We start from the raw sequence: 18,926 nt of genomic DNA, 5'->3' as shown, positions 1-18,926 counted from the left end.
ATGAAGTAGCCTTACTAGGTTGACCCCATCTGATGCTGACCTTGAGAGGCTTGGCCTGCGCAAAACCCAAATGCCAGGTCATCGCTTTGTTACTGCTCATCTTTCTTTGCAATCGTAACCAGAGGAAAATAACACAAAACCGTACCTTTCAAAGAGTATTCCTACAAATAAAAGCACAACAGTCTACAGATCGGATGCTCGGCTCGTCTGCTTTCAGTGTCTAACCTGTCGTGGCTATGACGACAACTTGGATCAAGGAGCAACGAGTGAACTGGACATTAACTATTCACAATTCCAAACACTGCCAGTTGAGAGAGGTCATTATGACAACTCGGTTTTGGTTTTATAATAGGCAATTAAAAAAAGTCCCTAAAAACTTGCCCGAGATGACACCAATCTCATAGCTTGCACGGTATTGTTTAATACATACTAAGGCCTAATGTTAAACTGCGTCTGTCTCCACGCAGCTCTCCTTTCTACCCACGCAAATGTCCACCTGCAAACCATATACCTGCCTTATTTTAATTCTTTCTCTTAATGCAATTGATTACTGACAATGAGGAATTTACATCACATAATTAGAAAAATGAGGGGGAAAACCTTGTTTCTAAACACCCAACGCATCAAAGTATCACCCACGTGGCATCATTTGATGCAAAGAGGGGAAGGCGTAAGTTACTGTTTAAAACATCCATGTTGTTCGCCACTTCTAGCAAGTACAAGGCAATTTACCCATCGGGTTGTAAAGGAAACGTAGATTTTCAAAAAAAGACTGCGAGCACAATCAGGGATTGCTTAGAAGAAGTAACTGGGGTCTGTAAGAAGTCGGAATGGCGTCACCAGAATTATGGAAGGGAGGAGCAGAATCAAATATTTAGCTAGGAAAGCTGGTTGCTTACAATCAAAATCAAGCCTCTCTTAATTAAGAACAAAATAAATTTATGAGTGAAAATACAGAATGCTTTTGATACTGTAAATGGTCATAAGAGCACCTCTGCTACCCCGAATGCTGCAGTCACGAACACAGCATAACTGGGGACGAGGGTACCATTCCAGTGACTGCTACGGCATAGAAATTAATTCCAAATGGTGTTAAATCTCTGTTATACTAAAAATGACCGGTATCCAAAAGAGCCTCTCTGAAAAGCAAAACACAGAAGAAAAAGAAGAATGTCTTCTCGTGTACCTGGATACTCATTTATTGTAATACTTTAATTCTGTGTAAATGTAACTTCTCAGTAACGTAAAGATAAATGCCATTTAGCTTCCTACAGTGCCCCGTTTAAGATATCCCGGCCAGGTCATCTTAATTAGCATTAATCTTTTTGCCAAGACCTAGTCTAGTTACTGAGAAGATCAGTGAATTTCAGATTCTATGAAAAAAAAATAAAACGTAATGCAGAATTCTGTCTGTGAGATACAGTGGGAAGGCGCACACTATTTTGGAAAGCCACTACGTAAACAGTGTAGGATTCTTAGGGCAAAAACAAGGCGGAAGGGTAAGCGTGCTGTAAGCCAACCTTATCTGGTCTTCTCCCCTGTCAAATCCTCTGCTTCAGAAAATCTCCGCTTCAATAACACAAATATCTATCTGGCTTCAGAAAGAAGCCAAGACAAAGTTCTGGATCCAGGAAAGTAACAGCCTTGAGTCTATAGCCGAGCTCTCCACGCACGACACCGGGCAATCCTAGGTCCTCGAAGTACTCGGTGTAAGACACAACAACAGATGGAAAGGGCTTAGGAGTTGTCAACAAGGCAATTACGTGCTTACTAAGGAAATTAATCGGAAGTTGATGGAAAAACCAGATGATGAGGAAAGAAGGTGGAAAAACCCTAGGAATCCCTTAGTCAGGGAACGTGAATTCTAGGAGGTATCCGCTAGTGCTGATCTTCCATAATTTTTATTACTTCAGAAAAAAAAAATAAAAATCACCCTATCATTAACACTTTAAATCCATCGATCAGCAATAAAGCATTCGACACAGGAAGGCAGAACCCCCGCTCCCTCACCCCAGGCAGGCACGGCAGAAGAGGAATTCGGTGCCTACCCCTTCTAATGAAAACACCGAGAAGAATTTGGGTCTAGTGCAAGATGAAAAGCTGCTTTTTGCAAGCGGATAGAGTCCACAGAGAACTGTTTTGTGTTCACGGACTCATTTTAAAAGGGCCTAAGAGTGGGACCAGCTGATTTGAAATTAGCAGCAGAGGTGAAAGACCACGCGGTGCCCGTTACCAGCGCCCCAAGCCATCAGCCTGTGATCCAAGGGATGCAGTGCTAGAACAAAGACTAGTGTTTTAGCATTAGTTATTGAAAAAAATATGAAGTACGGTGCTATGCCTGACTAGATGAAAAAAGAATGATCCACTTGTAACGTTTAGCAGGAGCTTCAGGGGAATATTTTTTACACACCATGGATACTACTGAACATAAACTAATTTACTGAGGTACTTGGAATCAGGTCAAGAACAACTCCTCAGCTACTGAGGATATGCTTACATTTATAATCCCTGTAGCAGAGGACCAAAACACAATTTTATAAACTCCTATTGTTAAAAGAAACAATTTAAAGAAATCAAATCAACAGAAAAGTGACCTTTGACATGCTGAATTTAAAACCTGTGCTTGAAACTCATAGCTCCTGTCAAAACGAAAACTCCGTAGAGACTAATCAGTGAAGTTTCAGTGTTACTACCGAGTCAAAAATCAAATGAAAAAAAATCCACCTCGCACCGATTTCTTCTTAACGTGGGAGAAATTCTATCACACAATCTTAAAATATACCGATTTCCAAAATTCTGAATGTTTTCCTTTAATACAACTTTTTGCCCTGCATTTGACAGCAGCGTCACTTACAAAAATTATAAACTCTCCGAGCGTCAGAGGCGATACAAAATTCTGACGGGAATAAGAAAAGGATTTTTAATGATACTGGGTGAAACTGCTGGATGGGAAATACGGGCTTGAATTTGGCTGACAATTTAAGCATTTCATTACCGAAAGACAAAAGCGTGCGTACGCGGAGGGGGAACACAAGGGCAGGGAAAAAACAAACTGGGATGCTCTGACCGAAGATAACATCACCGTGCCTCAGAATCCCACAGGCAATATGCACCGGAGCTCTCTGCACGGCGCACTCCCTCACGCCCTCCTAGATGCGGGAGCATGTCAGGACAGGCAGCTTCCCTTTCAGTTCTCCTCCTTAATTGCTTTTACAGTAGAAGCCATAAGACAAAAATGATTTCCTCATGGCTGAGTTTCATTTAAGCAGGGCTCGTTCTAGATTTCGGTCCAATAAGCGCTAGGTACAATAATACAACTAAATCATGTTTTAACGTGTGTGAATTAGATGAAGATAAAAAAAAAAAGACTTTGGCGAGATTAAACAAAGGTGGTGAAAATTTATCACCTTTATAGAGAAAAAGTGTTTTTTGCCTTTTCCCCTTTCCTATTTTTATTATTCACCACTGCCCCATAAAGACGGCTTGGAGCGTATGCTTTCCAGGCATTCAGAATGTTAGGGCAGTATAAAGAAGGGGCCATATATAGACAGCGAAAGGAAAACGTGAATCATAAAGATGAGAGCGAGCTTCAAAAAACCCCCATTTTTTTAAAGCTTCCACAACAAAAAAACATGCATAAAACCTCTCGCAGCAGCACAAGGAGCGTGCATAGCGGCCAAGATAAATTTGCCAAAAGAAACCGATTACGAAATCTGAGTCAGTAATGAAGAGCAATATATTCTGGAACCAGTACCACAAAAGAGGGGAGAGCAGCCCAACGGCAGCCGAGACCAGTGAGCGCTCCACTTTCAAGCTAAGTTGCTGATTAAAAATACCTGTTCTACAGCAAGAATCAGTTTAATCGAAATGTTGAAGAAGAACTCTTCTCTCGTGAAGTTGCTGGCACTGAATGGATTACCGCACTAAGTTTTGAAATACATGTTCTAGAAGCAATTTAAAGCTCATTAGAAATAATTGTGTCTGGCTACTGGAAAATGTGGTAGAATTTAATCCACATCCAAATGCTACCTGGGCTGTGAGAAGAGGAAATTGTTTTGTGCTACTGTGGCTAACCTCATTGCTGACCTTGAGCAGTTACTGCTACAACAGCTGAAAGCTGAAGCAAAATTAAAAACTTACATCAAACTATATCATGACAGAATGTAGATAAATAAAAACAGCATATTGAAAATATTATTTTTATGTCAGTCTCCTATAATGAAAGGGAAGAGGTTTACTAAAATGTAAAGAAACCACAAAACAAAAATAGATGGTCCCAAGATGCATTGAAACATCACTCCTATACAACTGGGAGTTCAAAAACACGTAGTAAGGAGACTTGTACACACAGAATTAAAAGTGAAATACATCGGGGATGAAGAATGGCGGACTGTGCTATTCCAACTCCTTTCAATTTTCTCCTCTCAGTTGTTTATTTTAAATCGCTCTATCACTCACTCAGACCGGCTCTAGCCATAATGGACAAGACACAAGACCCCTTGCCAAGCAGCTGCAGAGTCCTAACAAGGATAATTGACTTTCTAAGTGCTTTTTGCATCCTACGCCAGGCTTTACATCTTTTGAACGTATAGCATTTGTAAAGACATCTTAGAATGGTCTTCAGCACGCTATCAGCATCAGTGATAAATGAGCAGAAGGACAGGACACACTGGTACTACCCTAATCGCAAAGCAGGATCTGTTAAGCAGAATGAAGCACTCGCTGAGGTGCTAATTTTTAAGAAATAAAAGTAATTCCTATTTTAAATTTTGTTCAGTGACAACTGAAGATGCTGAGCATATCTTAAAAACAGGCATGTTGGATTTTTTTTCTGCTTTGCACTCAAACGTACAACATCACTACATGCCAGTCTAGAGGAGAAAAGAGTATATGCTCTAGTCTAGAACTAACGAGATTTCAGCATCTGTACTCACAAGTGTCACGCACATTCGCACCCCACAAACACAGTTCTACCCTTTGCTTCCCCTTTTTATCTTTAGCCCAGGCACAGATCTGACAGAACACACAGACAGTAAATGGAGGTGCCATTCGGACATAAATGGACATCACGAACTTCGGCAAAGAGAGCGGCATGCTAGGTTCCCAAATGTTTTTTTCCAAGTTAGTCCCATGTAAACAACAGCACAGGGTTTACACAAAACAAATCCACATATAAATTCTAGATGATTTTCATCACCTGAAGAAGGCCGTATTGGCAAAGCATCTGGGTGTTATCCAGAACTGCTTTGATCAGTGTAGTCCGGACTTAGGAAAGATCAACGTTATGTTGGGAAGCCCCAGTGCCCTGTGCTCTGATGTTGGTGGGAAGAATCACCTGATGCTACCTCGCTTCAGTTACTAATTCCTCGTCTAAGTGCTGACAGGACAGAGATGTGTTTCAGACCACATTTTTATGTACCTATAGGTTTACAGGGCAAGACGACTCCCAGTAGACCTAAGCCATAACCGGAAATTTTCGTGTTTAATTTGGTGCGGGTGACATTTCTGAAAATGATACTTCTACTAGCATTTTCTGTATGTCATTACATGTGAGAGAGAGGGAGGAAAAATCCTGTTCTAAAACAAATTTAAATTTCACTTACCAATGGAAGTACAACACAATTAAGCCATCTTTTCATTTATTGTTTGTGTGTTATGTTCTTTTAAGAAAGGAGCAACCAGGCCAGGCTAGACGGTCTGCAGGAGAGGGACCAAGCCTTTCCCTGGAGAGGTGCGGAGCTGCGGGAAGGAAACACTCACTGTCCACGGCGCGGCAAGGAGGAGAGGTGAGAGGTAACAAGCAGAGCTGGAAGCCTGGTTTTCAAACAGGGATTGCCAAGAGGAGCAAGCACAGCCAGGTCTCCAGGTGACGGAAAGAAGAACTTCTCAAGGATGAGAGGAGGCTGGGCAGAGCTTATGGCAACCCACTTGGTCAACGGATTAACTGAAACCGAGACCGAAAGGAAGGATCTTCCCCCAAGGACGGTGCGATGAAAGGAAGAGATGTTTGCTTCTATTCCCACCCCCCGACCCTGCCCTGTCTCATGGCTTCACATTGTGTTTCTCTTAGTTTAAAAAGGCAATTATTATAGTATAGATTTCAATCAACTCTATCTTGAGTTTCAAGTGTCTTTTTCATCAGCTTTGAGGAGTTCACTATGAGCTGCAGGCATATACAAGAGGTTTGGCTGCCTGGGCAAGATAAATGAGCATATACTGTCTGTTGTCATCTCTTGACATTTACTGTGTGTCTTCTATTTTTTTCTCTAATGCTTCAGCCATAAAAATCATGCTGAATGTGAGAATCTCAACTATTTTCAGAATTTTAAGTTACTTGCAGTAATGGTACAGCAGAAAACTTGAAACCTGAGCCCAAGGATTAGAAGGCATCTACGTATTCGTTCTTTTAACTGAATCACACAACTTTTCAGAATGTGGGGCTGGAAACATTGCTCAAGAACACCAAAGGGAATGTTATGATCATCACTTGTTTTACTTGTTTATTTCTCCCCAGAGGTCTGCCAAGATTACCTAAGCTCACAAGACAAATACACTTAAAAAAAAAGTCATAGAGTATTATGGATTAAAGTTTTCCTTAAAAGCTCAATTTCGGTATTAAGATTTTCAGGAAGGCATTTGAAATTACTGCAAAATCCCTTAATATCACTATGTTTACAGGAATTTGTATGTTCAAAAGATCATACATAACTAAAGCAATGAATCCTTACAACACATTTCCAGAAGAGTTATATCTTTCTGTACACTGGAATGGAAATCTCATAAACTAGTAATTGGCAATAAAAGCTAAAAACATTAACAGCAATTATTCAAAGCTGATTAATTGTCATATCTTGAAATACTTAGAGCAGGCAGTAAGAACTTCCCAGACTGTAAGCCAGTGACCACTTCAGAAATAGCTGTAGCAGTTTGAAATAGCACTAATCTAGGATGCTTATTCCAGTGCCCACAGCTGAGCCACAGTGATGGTCCGGGCAGTGCTGCCCATCCGTGCCCGTGCAGAGCCAGCCACATAATTTGAAATCTCTGCCTTAGGCGGCCAATTCAGCCGACTGCACTGGGAGGTCTTTCACGTTGACTTTGCAGTGAGTCCAGGCCCGGAATAAATACTGGCCTGAACGATTCCTCTGAATGTCACACTTAAGTGATGGAAAGATCACTGATGGGACCCTTTCAGACACTGATGATAACACGAATGTGTTTTAAAAGCAAAAAGGAAGAAAAAAACCCCATACATATATTGAGCAGAGGCTTTCTCCCCCATCTACGTCTTTCCTCTGCTTTTAGTTGATAAGTGATTTTAAATTTTTCTTTTGGAGGACATTAAGAACAGTTCTCCTCTTACACCTGCGTTGAGTAAAATGTCATCCCTTCCATAGGAAAACAGTTATGAAAGACACGAAAGAGAAGGGCGAGAGAAAGCTCTTACGGTCATTTCACTTCTTTCTACGGCACGCATCTCCAGATAGGCGCCACATATCTCTAAGTATCTCTCACACGATTTAACAAAGAGGGCAACACATGTTTGGAGACAGGCTTCAACAGGCTCTGTGGCTCCACTGCTTAGATTTAAATCTTAAATCTGCACTGCCCTGAAATCTCCTTTTACGTTGCTTAATTAAATTCCAGCATGAGCCAGAAAAAGTTGTCTGATCCTCACGTGCAAGAGCTACCAATGCTTTAGGACTGAGAATTTGATGAACTTCACATACGCACCATAAAAGCTGCAACTGAAAGCAGAAGGTTTCTTTACAAAGCGTTTTTTAGGCACGAATTAGGAATGAAGCCCATTGCAACCAGCTACTGTGGTTTACTCAGCAAGGTTTAGGATCTCGATGCCAACAACTGAGATGAACGGATGCCCAACAATACGGTATGTTTTTCCTAAGTGCAGAAAGGATGGTAAAGGCTGATCAAAATAAAACCAAAAAATTTGAAAAGGAAAATATAACTGCAACGGGATCAGGTGCCGTAAGACAAATAGGGTTGAAGCATCATCATGACTACACTTGATTTTTTTTTTTTTAAATCATCAAAAGAAAGCATACAGCAGTTAAGTACAAAGGCTAACAGAAATCAAGTAGTAAAATCTAAAAGTTTACCTTCTATCTTTTCATAGGTGGAAAACCTTATTTTTTATCTTGCTTAATCGTTCCGACAAATTTACTTAAGAACGTAGCTGAAAAAACGTGCTAGCTTACGACATGGTATATTTGAAAAAACCCCAGAAAAACGCTTTTGCAAGGAGTGAGAGTTACTTGGGTGGTATTTTTTCTGTCATAAGTAAATGCTTTATGCATTCTGCATATGCTCTTTCCATGCCCTACAGATGAAATGCAAAAGTACATTTGATTTTTTAATACAGACAGTCACGTAACACACAGTTTCCAGACCCAAAAAAGCAACCTGAATGCAGTAAAAGCAAATTGGATGCACCAATTTTCTTTCTTTAAAAGTAAGAGGACATTTATGGCTCTCCCTGTTTACACAAACTACAAATGAGGTTGCTCTACAAAAACTTGGTAATGTTCCTTTCAAAATATTTAGAAAGCAAAACTGCAAGCTATAAAGTTAGTTGCAGTGTAATATAAACTGCTGGTGTCAAAGACCTGTTGCAGTTGCCCGCATGAGTGGGAGCAGTAAAATGGAGCAACTTATTATAAACACTTCTAACAGCGCTCTAGGGTAAAGCTGTTATGGTCCTATTATGTTTTGGAACTGCTGGGATATAATTTGAATACATAAAATCAGCCCACACCTATCAATCAGTAGCCTAGCTCAAACACCTCATGAGTATTCGTATCTTCGCTGAAATACATTTACAGTTGCTAGAAGACAGGCGTTCAAGTTAAAAAAGCGAAACAGGCAGCAACGCTACATGAATGAACCCTGATCTATGAAAGGAAATGCGCTCCAAAGGTGTGCCACGTTACAGTCCTGCTACATATTCCACAAATCCATCAGCGCTCAGGAATATGAACTAACAGGATTTTTGTGTCACAAGACAGGTGAAGAATTACATGGCAGAGGAAACATTAATGAATACCTACCATACGTACAAATCATTTTACTAGCTTCTCTGAAGAGAAGAATTCCATTTGGAGATGATACATCAAAATTTAAACGTTGCGATCTAAAAAACAACAGCAAAAACATTCAGATGGTTATCAAAGCAGAAAACTGCAACAGATTCATTCCTAAAACAAAAAGAAACATTTGCTGATTCTGAAGCACAATTATTTGATAAACTAATTCTAGCTTTCAGTCCAATGACGTGCACTCTAGTTATCTCCATATGTTGCCAAAGAAACAATCCTACGACAAAAGACAAAACAATTCTAACCAGAAAAGGTGACCAGTCAATACATACGCAGCTTTCAGTGACCGGTGAACATCTCGTGCCCGTATACAGTTCAGAAGAATGCTACAAAGGTTCCATAATCCAAGCGGTTAGGCTAACTTTTACCCTGCTTCTGCATCTGTATAGCTTTTAAAAATAAACTAATCCCCACTGGTTATTCTGCTATATAAAATCTGTGGCAATCGTAGCCAGTTCTCCGAGCGTAAATTGCAGTGCATGCTTTTTACGAACGTTCAGACCTGAAGAAGATTGCACCGTGATGCACAGGTATTACCAAAGCCAACAAGAACCACGCCAACTTTGCTCCCCATCTGGAAACACAACAGAGTCCTTGCCAAAGTCCCCGTTATGTCTTTCCAATTTGTCTTTGGGATTAAGAAGCCTCACTCCTAGTTGAGGCTTAAAAGTTAACTTTGAATATAGGTCTTCGGCTTCTAAGTAACTTTAGCAAAACTTACCCTTAGTGTTTATTCGGACTGAAAGGGAAAGGAGTCAGCACCGAGTGATGTAAAGCAGAGTATCCCCTGGCTGACCCTTTGGCAGTCATTCACTTTTAATGGGATGTGGAGTCCTTGCACCCCCCCTTATCACAAGAGACAGCAGCAGGTATCTTTCTTCGCTGCAAGTCCAATTTTTTTCTTGTCTGAGGCCCTGTTTGCAGGGTCCTTTGCTGCAAACTCGAGTAAATCTGGGTGTTTACAAATGAATTAAACGCGCCTTGTATAAAGCATTTGTGTATTCCATATGCACAAAATGATAATGGCTGGCAGAGGCAAAAAAAACCCCAAACCAACACATCATCTCAATACCAGAGTGGCATAATGCACAATCTGATACCCTGTAACATATTTTAACCGTGTCAAAGTATATTGTATAATGCATTCCAACCTGTAAAAGCTAATGCAGTACACAACTCGTGAAAAAACACCATCCCGGATGATGTTTTCTAAAGGGAACAAGGCAGATTTTCTGAATACCAATAGGTAGAATAACAACATGAATATGGAAAGTAGCTTGAAGAGCTGACTTTTGCATAAGATTTATTGTTCCCGTTCCTCTTTGCTTTTGTTTACCGTTATTAGAGTTCGGCGTTTATGCTTTAACAATCTCCTCCTTGAAATAAGTTGCAGCACCATTAGAGTATACTGCGCGTGCATTGCATCATGAATAAAAATAGGTTAAACTTTTCCAGCAATTTATTATACCGCTACCAGGATAAAAGACGTAATTAGGCTACACAAACCAAAAAGGGAGTCACAGCAAGCAAGTTGACACGAACAAGAAACGGGGAACTCTGCCTTAAGGTTTGTGTAGCCATTCAGGGATTAAGTGCACATTAGACACACCAGCGTTTGACTGTGCGCCAGGTCTGAACTTTAAGGCACCAATTTCCTGTCACTAGATTAAACTAAGTATTTTTTTCCAATTTCAAATATTTCAACTTTTTTCCTTGTACGGTTGATTTGCAAGGCAAAATGAGAAATGATGAGAATGCATACTTCTTCGCTGAAAATTCTTAATTACTTCGGTCATGAAGATACTCAGCACAGAGACTTGAACTATCAATTTTTCATTTAAAAATCTTTTTTTTTTTCCTCCTTTGGGCAGTACACTAGAAATATTTCCAAGTGTAATGATAATTTCCCAAAATAAAGCGTTCTGTTATTTGTGGCAAACCAGGAATTTTGTCCTAACTACTGCAACGTCAAGTATTGAAATCACCTCCCAGAATCATTGAGGCCCTTCTGGTTAGCCCACAGACAAGATTTGAGATGTGGGAGAAGTTACCTACTTGTTTATTATAAATATTGCTGTTATTAGATACCATTCTCTCCTATTTTGGCTGGAAGAGTTGAGTTGCAAAAGAAACTGTAAAGGGAGTTGTGGTTTTACAGGCACGTGTGTACGCTGCTTGGCTTAAGGCAAAAAAACAGCCTGCAGCAAATCTTGACAGCAGACAATTTTCCGATATTTAATTACAGAGTCAGTATTCACCCCTGGTTAAAGCATACACTTCCACTAACGTTGAATATAAAAATCACAGTAGTCTCTCATATCCATTCCTGTAATTAATCCTTACCGGCTGATTTTGTAACCAAACCAACATTTTGGTAAAACAATACAATGACACTGAAAGCGGAGTTCTGCTTGCGAACCTTCTTCCAAAATACTGAAGTAGCCGTCTTAAAGTCAAAGTCAGACATCACGAGGATAAGGAAAGCATAGAAAGATGGAACAGAAAATGCATATTACTGCAGCATTCATCACTTATCTAATTTTCACGTGCTTCTTACCTGTTTTGCATGAATTCTGCCATCAGCTTCAAGATGGGGGTCGTGCACGCAGGTTCACGGTACCACAGTTCAACAGCTCTTTGCAGAACAGAAATGTATGCAGGGTACCTTCACCGAACTGAGTTAAAGAGTACACTGATAAAACCAGCATCTTGCAGAACAACTTCCCCTGAAACTGTACTACACCATTAGATGGGTGGGCCAGATACAGACCTTGGCAGCTCGTTCTGACAGAGGGATCGCCAGAACCTGTACATTTAAGCAAGTCTCTACTTAGAAGACTAAACACTTTGGAAACATTAATGGTTAAGTGGGAAACAGTTAACATACCAGAGCTCTAATGAAGCAAAAAGAAAGCAGTTTCTATATGTGAGGCTAACCTGTAAGTACATATATAAAATGGGCTTGGATTTTTAATGAATGGCATGAGTCACAAATGGCAATTTAATTTAAAAACACCACAAATTTACATATTAGCACATCCTGGGCTCCAAATTTCAGTGCCACCTTGTATGTATTACATTTGCTATATAAATGGTTGGGAACAATTTGATCTTACGAAGTTATTTCCAGAGCATTCAAGAAGAGAATTCAGCCAAACTGTGGGGGGGAGACCAGCAATGTTAGATTCCTAAGAACTCTTTCAGGAGAGCTGTTTGCTCATCAGTACCCAAGAGATATCCGTTCTTTTAAAGCAGGATTTAAAAGAACGCAATAACAGAAAAAATTAAGTTTAGTAGACACTGCAACGTAACTTTAAAAAAAAAAATCTCACGCGCTACTGACTGTATCAAAAGATTTCACGCAACGATTTGACACAAGGCTGACCCCCAATGTGCTGAAAAAAGGAGTTTATTTGGATAAGAATGCAGACCGGTAAATGGAAATGAGCTAGCACAGCCTGACCAGCAAAGAATGAAACGGGGTTTTTTTTATATTGAACCAAAAGATTTTAACTGTACAGTTTGCTATTAAAACATCTAATCTAGCTAATCTAGTCAAGGGTTTTGTTTAATAATAAACTTATTTTTCATCTTCAGCTTCACCTCACGTCATATAATTCTGCTTCAGTTAACCACACGAGAAACAGTGACTCTGCTTAGGAAAACGCTATTGCCTATTCAGACAATAAAGGCAACTACTGCGAATCTTACAAAGTAGACTACAGGCCAAGCACTCAACACGGGATTGTGAAATAAAAGTCTGAAATACATAAAGGTTTACACGCTTCTAGGACACGTAGACACAGTCATGTCTCAGTTCGCTATAGCTTCTCTGGTGGAGGCTAAAGCCGTCAGACATCGCACTAGCGATGAATGACAGGGCTGTGCAGACAGATGGAAGGCATTCTGGCTACTGCTGTCTGTCTGCGGCATCCGAAGACTTGCGCATTTTTGCTGCCAGCTGCTTGAGGCACTGCAGGCATAAACTATATATAGCAGAAGAGGCCGATGTGAAATACACTTTTAGACCTCTCTTCTCGCTCCTTTATGGGGTTCTTTACATTTTAAATCAGACAAACTAGAGTTAAACATACCATGGAGAGTTATCCAGTGATAAACTGGGATTTAAATTCAAATCCCACTTGCCTACAATATCCTCAAAGGGCACAGATGATCCATGCCATCTCATCCCTTTAACAATTCTCTAATACCAGTTCCATTTTTTCTGGGGTGGACTTGCAATCCAGCGCCTCTCTCAGCAGAGGCTGGTCAACACGCTCAAAATGCAGCAAATGACATGTATGGTACAGAACTGAGCTGTGCTATTAATTCTCCCAAGTCGTGCCTCTTCCTTAGCCTCCCTAGTAGCCTCACGTACACAACAGGGAGATGGTGCAACACTGCAAAGCCCCATTGAGAAATTTTGCGGGGTAGAAAGCAATTGCCGTTTCAGATTTCATGGCGAAGACAGTAACGTGACAGCCACACCCTACAACCAAAATGTAAGCCAGCAGTATATCCAACGTGATTAGCGATCTTAATTCAAAGACTTAAGCATTGAGTCCAGATTTGTTGACAAGGAAAGGCTGGAGACTACAGTCAAATTTTACAAAAGCTAAGATCAACAGAAAGGCTTGGGCAATTTATTTTTTTTTTTTTTTTATAAATCCAATGAAGTGGAATAAATTGGTTTTAAACAGAATAGTATTTTAAAGTGTTTTTAACCACAACCTTCAAGGAATCTGGCTAATTAATGAACTTCACCTGACCAGTCAGTTCAAGCTCAAAGGAGTTCAAACTGCAGAAAGTGATACTGAGGTTTGAATCAACACAACTGGCAATAACGGCTATTACAAACAGATTACTGATCAGGTAGCCGTGTTTCCTAAGAAAATGCGTTCTCTTCTTCTCTTGCGATTAGGAAACATCAATCCCTACAGCTGTTTGGTGGGCTCTTTCAAGTTTGTACCTAATCCTGAATCCTTAAAACATATAAATTTTAAAATTTAGCTCTTCAAAAATGGAATCATTTTTGACAAGCCATCTTATTGCTGCATGTGGTTTTATTTTGTTAAGAAATAAATGAATTTGGGTAAATACGTAACAATGGTATCTTTCTGGCGAAGAGATTGTTTTGCTTGTTCTAGTGATCCTCATCTGAAGCAGCATACAATCAGACATCCAAAAATTTAGGTCAACTGGAACTTTTAAATGACCACTAGATAAAACATCTCAATGGCAGATCGCTTTTCCATAAACGTAAGTGTCTATGTATCTATACGCGCAGATACGTTTACATAGGCAGCCAACTGCATGCACTCGCGCGTATACATCGTGTGCTATCTACCTGACCGCAACTATGAGTCAACCTAATAATTTAATTCTTGCAACCCATTTTCTTATTGCAACCTTCTTCTTTTACAGGCAACAGAAGTCATTAAATACTGAGAATCAGCTGGGAGGAACGCAGGAAACATTGCCTATGGGTTACCACCTAACTGTAAGAAACACTACATGAAAGTAACAAAAAAGTGGATATTACCCTGAACTCACAATTGAATCTCCATGGACGTATCTGACTGCGAGACCGAGGACCTTAGACTGCAGTCTGATATTAGTATGGAAGAAAACAGATTAAACATTCAACATCTTAACCAGGCAGACTCACAAGTAAATAGCAGAATGAAATACGTAAGGAGAATCATCACTGTTAAGAAAAGCAGGTTTTGATTCTACTCAAATTGGTATACGGGTTTTTTCAGGCCACACCTGCATGTTCAGGACTGACCTACAAATTACAGAGACCACATGTTATGAATACAAAAGGCAAATAAAACTTTCCAAAGCTGTGGTACTGGAATCGTCATTGACAGCTTGACATATCAATATTTCAGGAAGAATAAATGACTTTCATATCCAGGGGTTTGGGTTTTTTTGTTTTGTTTTGTTCGTTTGTTTGCGTGATGTTTTTCTTCATCTTTCATTACCGGATACTTTGGGAAGATGCTCTACTTAACACCTGAAGCTGCTTAAAATATTTGGAAATATTTTAATGAAGTCTTTTGAGAGATCACCTAATACAACTTTAAAACAAATTTTACTATTATTATAAGTATTTTCTCTTCATCCCTTGCCAGAGGAAAACTATAAATCTTGTCTCAGCTGAATGAACACCATTTATCATATTCATTTTCTTGTCAATACAATTATGAAAAGCCTTTGGCCTTTTTCCAAGGAGCCTGATTTGCTAGAGAAACTCAATTAGTATAAGCAAGCCTGCTACAAAACAGCCCTATTTGGCAATCTAGCGCAGCTTCAGCATACCTGACGATTCACCTCTAAACCATGATCCTAACAACTCAATCGTAATGGTAAAATACAAGCTACAACGGTGTGTGTCCCCCCCCCGTGCCTCCCCCCCCTCCCCTCCCCAGACCAAAAGGACTTAAAAGAAATTATTTCTGCTCATTTTTGCCATCTACTGGACAAAACTTAAATCCTAAACGGTGCCATCAGAAAAAATGAGCAGAATCTCTCAGGTGAGAGATTACCGAGTGTAATTTGTTCTGTTACGGGCACGGCTTAGACCCAAAATATTTCCTGCAATCACGTGAAAAGTTTATCAATACATTCTTCTACCAATGAGTCACAAGTGACTATTTCTGACAGTCTTCAATACAGAATAAACATCATCCTATGGTATATTCAAAGCTTAGCCTTTTATTCCCTGCCTTTTTGTATGGTTTATTTATTGAACAAACGCAAGTAAATCAGATTTACTACGGCTAATATTCCGTATTTGCCATTTTCAAGACTGAAGTACTAGGGCTTCAAACATAACAGAATAAAATCTGTTTGAAAACAGCTTTTCTTTGCTATTAAAACCATTTTTGGATGATGTATTTGCAACTACAGAAGAAATACGCTAATCAAAGGATCTTTAAACTTTATATGATAAAATTGGCATCCGATCCTCCCTTCTCTTCCCATTTACCTTTCTGTCTTTATATACAGTAACTAAGCGTTGCAGTAATAGCAGCTTATTCTGCTATCTAACGCTTTGGGTCAGTACCTGGGTGAAGCTAGCCTCAACCAAATGAGGTGAAATCCACTGCACAGCAGCATGCACTTATCCTTTACAGCCAAAGGTGAGGAGGGGAAAAAAAAAATCATTTTGAACCTGTGCAAGGGAAAAGAAACTGAGAAGGCCTGAGCTTTGAATTCCACACAAAGCCACATTTCCATCTATTTTTATTGTTAATACAGAATAATGAAATCCAAAAGTTGGAGGCTGTTTTTATCTATTTGAAATAAACTTAATTTGTAAACTGTAAGAAATAAATTAATTAAATAAAAAAATTCAGGAAAGGGTCCCGAGGATTACGTATCCTGGATTCTTGTATAAAAAAAACCACCTGCACGGATGAATCCATTTCTTGCAAATGGAGAGGAGGTAAGTCTCTGTTACCCCTCCTCCTACAACTGGAGATTTGCAGCTCTGCACAAGAGGAGAGCATGATACTCAATGCTGTACTAGGAAAAACAAAGTAAAAAGAATTTGAAATGGAACCGGCACTGATCTGCTTTTACACATCTTCCTGATTTTATTATTAAGTTTTAGGGTAGCACAAGCACAGACAGTACTAACGAAGTTAAATGTACCCAACCGTGCCCACTAGAAAATGAGATGCTAATTCACAGTCTGGCTTCAGTGGTTTGTTTGTTTGGGGTTGGGTTTTGGGTGATTTTGGTTTTTTTTTCTTTTTCTTTTTTTTTTTTTTTTCCTCCCTCCAGTCCTCTAAAAAAGTGAAGTTAAGGGATGCTTTCCACTGATTTTAAGAGAAATAAAGATTACACCACTTTATGTTTGGGACTTACTTTCTGCAAGCTGAGCCTGCACGTAGCCAGAATCACTGCAGGCTTGCGAAGCTCTTAAATAGGGCTTATCTGAACGGTCCTCAGGACCCCACTACCCCCCGCACAAGGACGCCTGTCAGCTCATACCAGGCTCTGCCGTACAGCCTTTTAGTCCTTAAAGGCTAATTTCCTAGTTGCAATTCTATATTGATGCATTCCTCTTTCTTAAACAGGAAAATTATTAGTGAGTGGTAGGGTTTCATTATTTATCTAAAATAAAAAATATTTTTAAAAGCTTGATTTCTAGTAAAGCATGTAACTGTACTTGAATGTTATTTTTTCTCTCCATAAAATAAACAGATACATAATTAACTTCCATAGCTTTGCGAGATCTAAATTATAAAACAAATATTTTCATAGTTACTTCACTATATATTTCAGCAGTTTGTTACTAATGTGACTGTGTGCCTGAAGAGAGAATTACAGCTACTGTATTTATAAAAATACAAGACATTTCCCTATAGTATTAAGAAAATACCCCTGAGTATTATTGTATTTGTTGGCATAAAACCGTATACAATATTTAAAACAAATAGAGTTCTGTTATTATTTATTGAAGAAAAAGACAATCCGAAGATTTTGATTTTGTTTTCAGATGTCCATTTTCTTCTGGATCAAGACAGCTGCAGGTGTTACGATATTAATAGAGTTGACATAAATAGAAAGTAACTGACTAAATTAAAGACATGATTCATACCAGCGAGAGAAATCTCCCCAGATAGCACTTGTACAGTATTTTTTAAGCACTTTTGATGTTAAACCAAATGTAGGTACATTGTGTTTGGAGTTAGAGACACAGCTTTTTTTTTTTTTATGGTAACATTAGGGATTTACGAAGGGAAGAAAACCACTTGGATACGTTTTCTGGATTAGCAGTGTGACACAACAAAAAAGTGACCTCTCTGCGGTCCTTCCCCGTTAACTGCATGGTTGCCATTGTGCTGTAATTTTAGCTGATTACACATTAGTTCATTTAGCTTTGTTTCCTCTTCCCCACTGTGCCATACTATTAAACTAATGCAAGGGGCCTGGTATCCCTCTGTGCACAGAGCTGGTATTGTCACAGCGTAATAAGGATACATCCAGTCAAACAGCATGGTGTAGCTGGTCTTTGTGTTCAGCGCAAAGGCAATCCCGCGAAGATCCCTTGCCAGCCCGATCAACATACGCTGTCAGTGGGAAAGAGACACAGTAATTGATTTTCACGTTAGCACAGAGCAGATGGAGTAATAATCAGCCAATAATGACCACATATCTGATTTTGATTCATTAGTTTAAATGTCTCGCTCAAATCTTTTTTTTTTTTTTTATAAAAAGCAGAGGGATTCTTTTAACAAACAAGATTTCCACAAGTTTTATAGTGATAACGCTAGGGAAATGCTTTTGATTATTTGATATGCTATCCTAATGAATAATGCAAATTAAAACATAATATATGAATACTGCGTATTAAAGTTTAAAAGTGCTTCCTGTATTAATATATTTAAAGTAACAATAACAATAAAATGTTAATTTAAGCTTGTAATATTTTGAATGAGGTGCAAGACTAACTGATACTCCTAACAGGCTACAATTAGGGTTGCACCGGGATTCTCGTTGTACTGTTATTTTAACGTCTCTTTTTTTTTTTAAAGTAATTTTCCAAGTTAGGTTTCTTCAAAAAAGTGACTTATTTGTTTACAGAAGACCATGCAACTCTCTAGCTGTATTAACATCAGTTCTGAGATGAATTTTTTTTTTCCCTTTAATGACTGAAGTGTGGCTTCAGAATCCTTCCAGCACAAATGCAGGCAACATTTTATGCATAGATAATTAGCCCCGACTAAAGGGATGTTTTCAGGGTAATTAATAGACATCAATAAGAAACACTAGCGAATGAAAAATATTTTAACG

General features: G+C 39.2%; 1 protein-coding gene across 1 annotated transcript in view; it reads right to left on the bottom strand.

The window, feature by feature from the left end:
• RANBP17 (RAN binding protein 17) overlaps window positions 1-18,926 on the bottom strand; it is a 163,572-nt gene that overhangs the window by 34,960 nt on the left and 109,686 nt on the right. The window contains exons 20-22 of the mRNA XM_059825591.1: window positions 18,114-18,202; window positions 11,674-11,781; window positions 9,069-9,151 (exon numbers count right to left, since the gene is read on the bottom strand). Of these exons, the coding sequence (XP_059681574.1) occupies window positions 9,069-9,151; window positions 11,674-11,781; window positions 18,114-18,202 (280 nt within the window). The remainder of the gene's footprint in view (window positions 1-9,068; window positions 9,152-11,673; window positions 11,782-18,113; window positions 18,203-18,926) is intronic.

The sequence above is a fragment of the Gavia stellata genome, chromosome 16 (assembly GCF_030936135.1).
Source record: "Gavia stellata isolate bGavSte3 chromosome 16, bGavSte3.hap2, whole genome shotgun sequence".
NCBI classification, from domain to species: Eukaryota; Metazoa; Chordata; class Aves; order Gaviiformes; family Gaviidae; genus Gavia; species Gavia stellata.
Note: the sequence above shows the minus strand (reverse complement) of the source record. Positions and strands in the feature narration are given on the sequence as shown.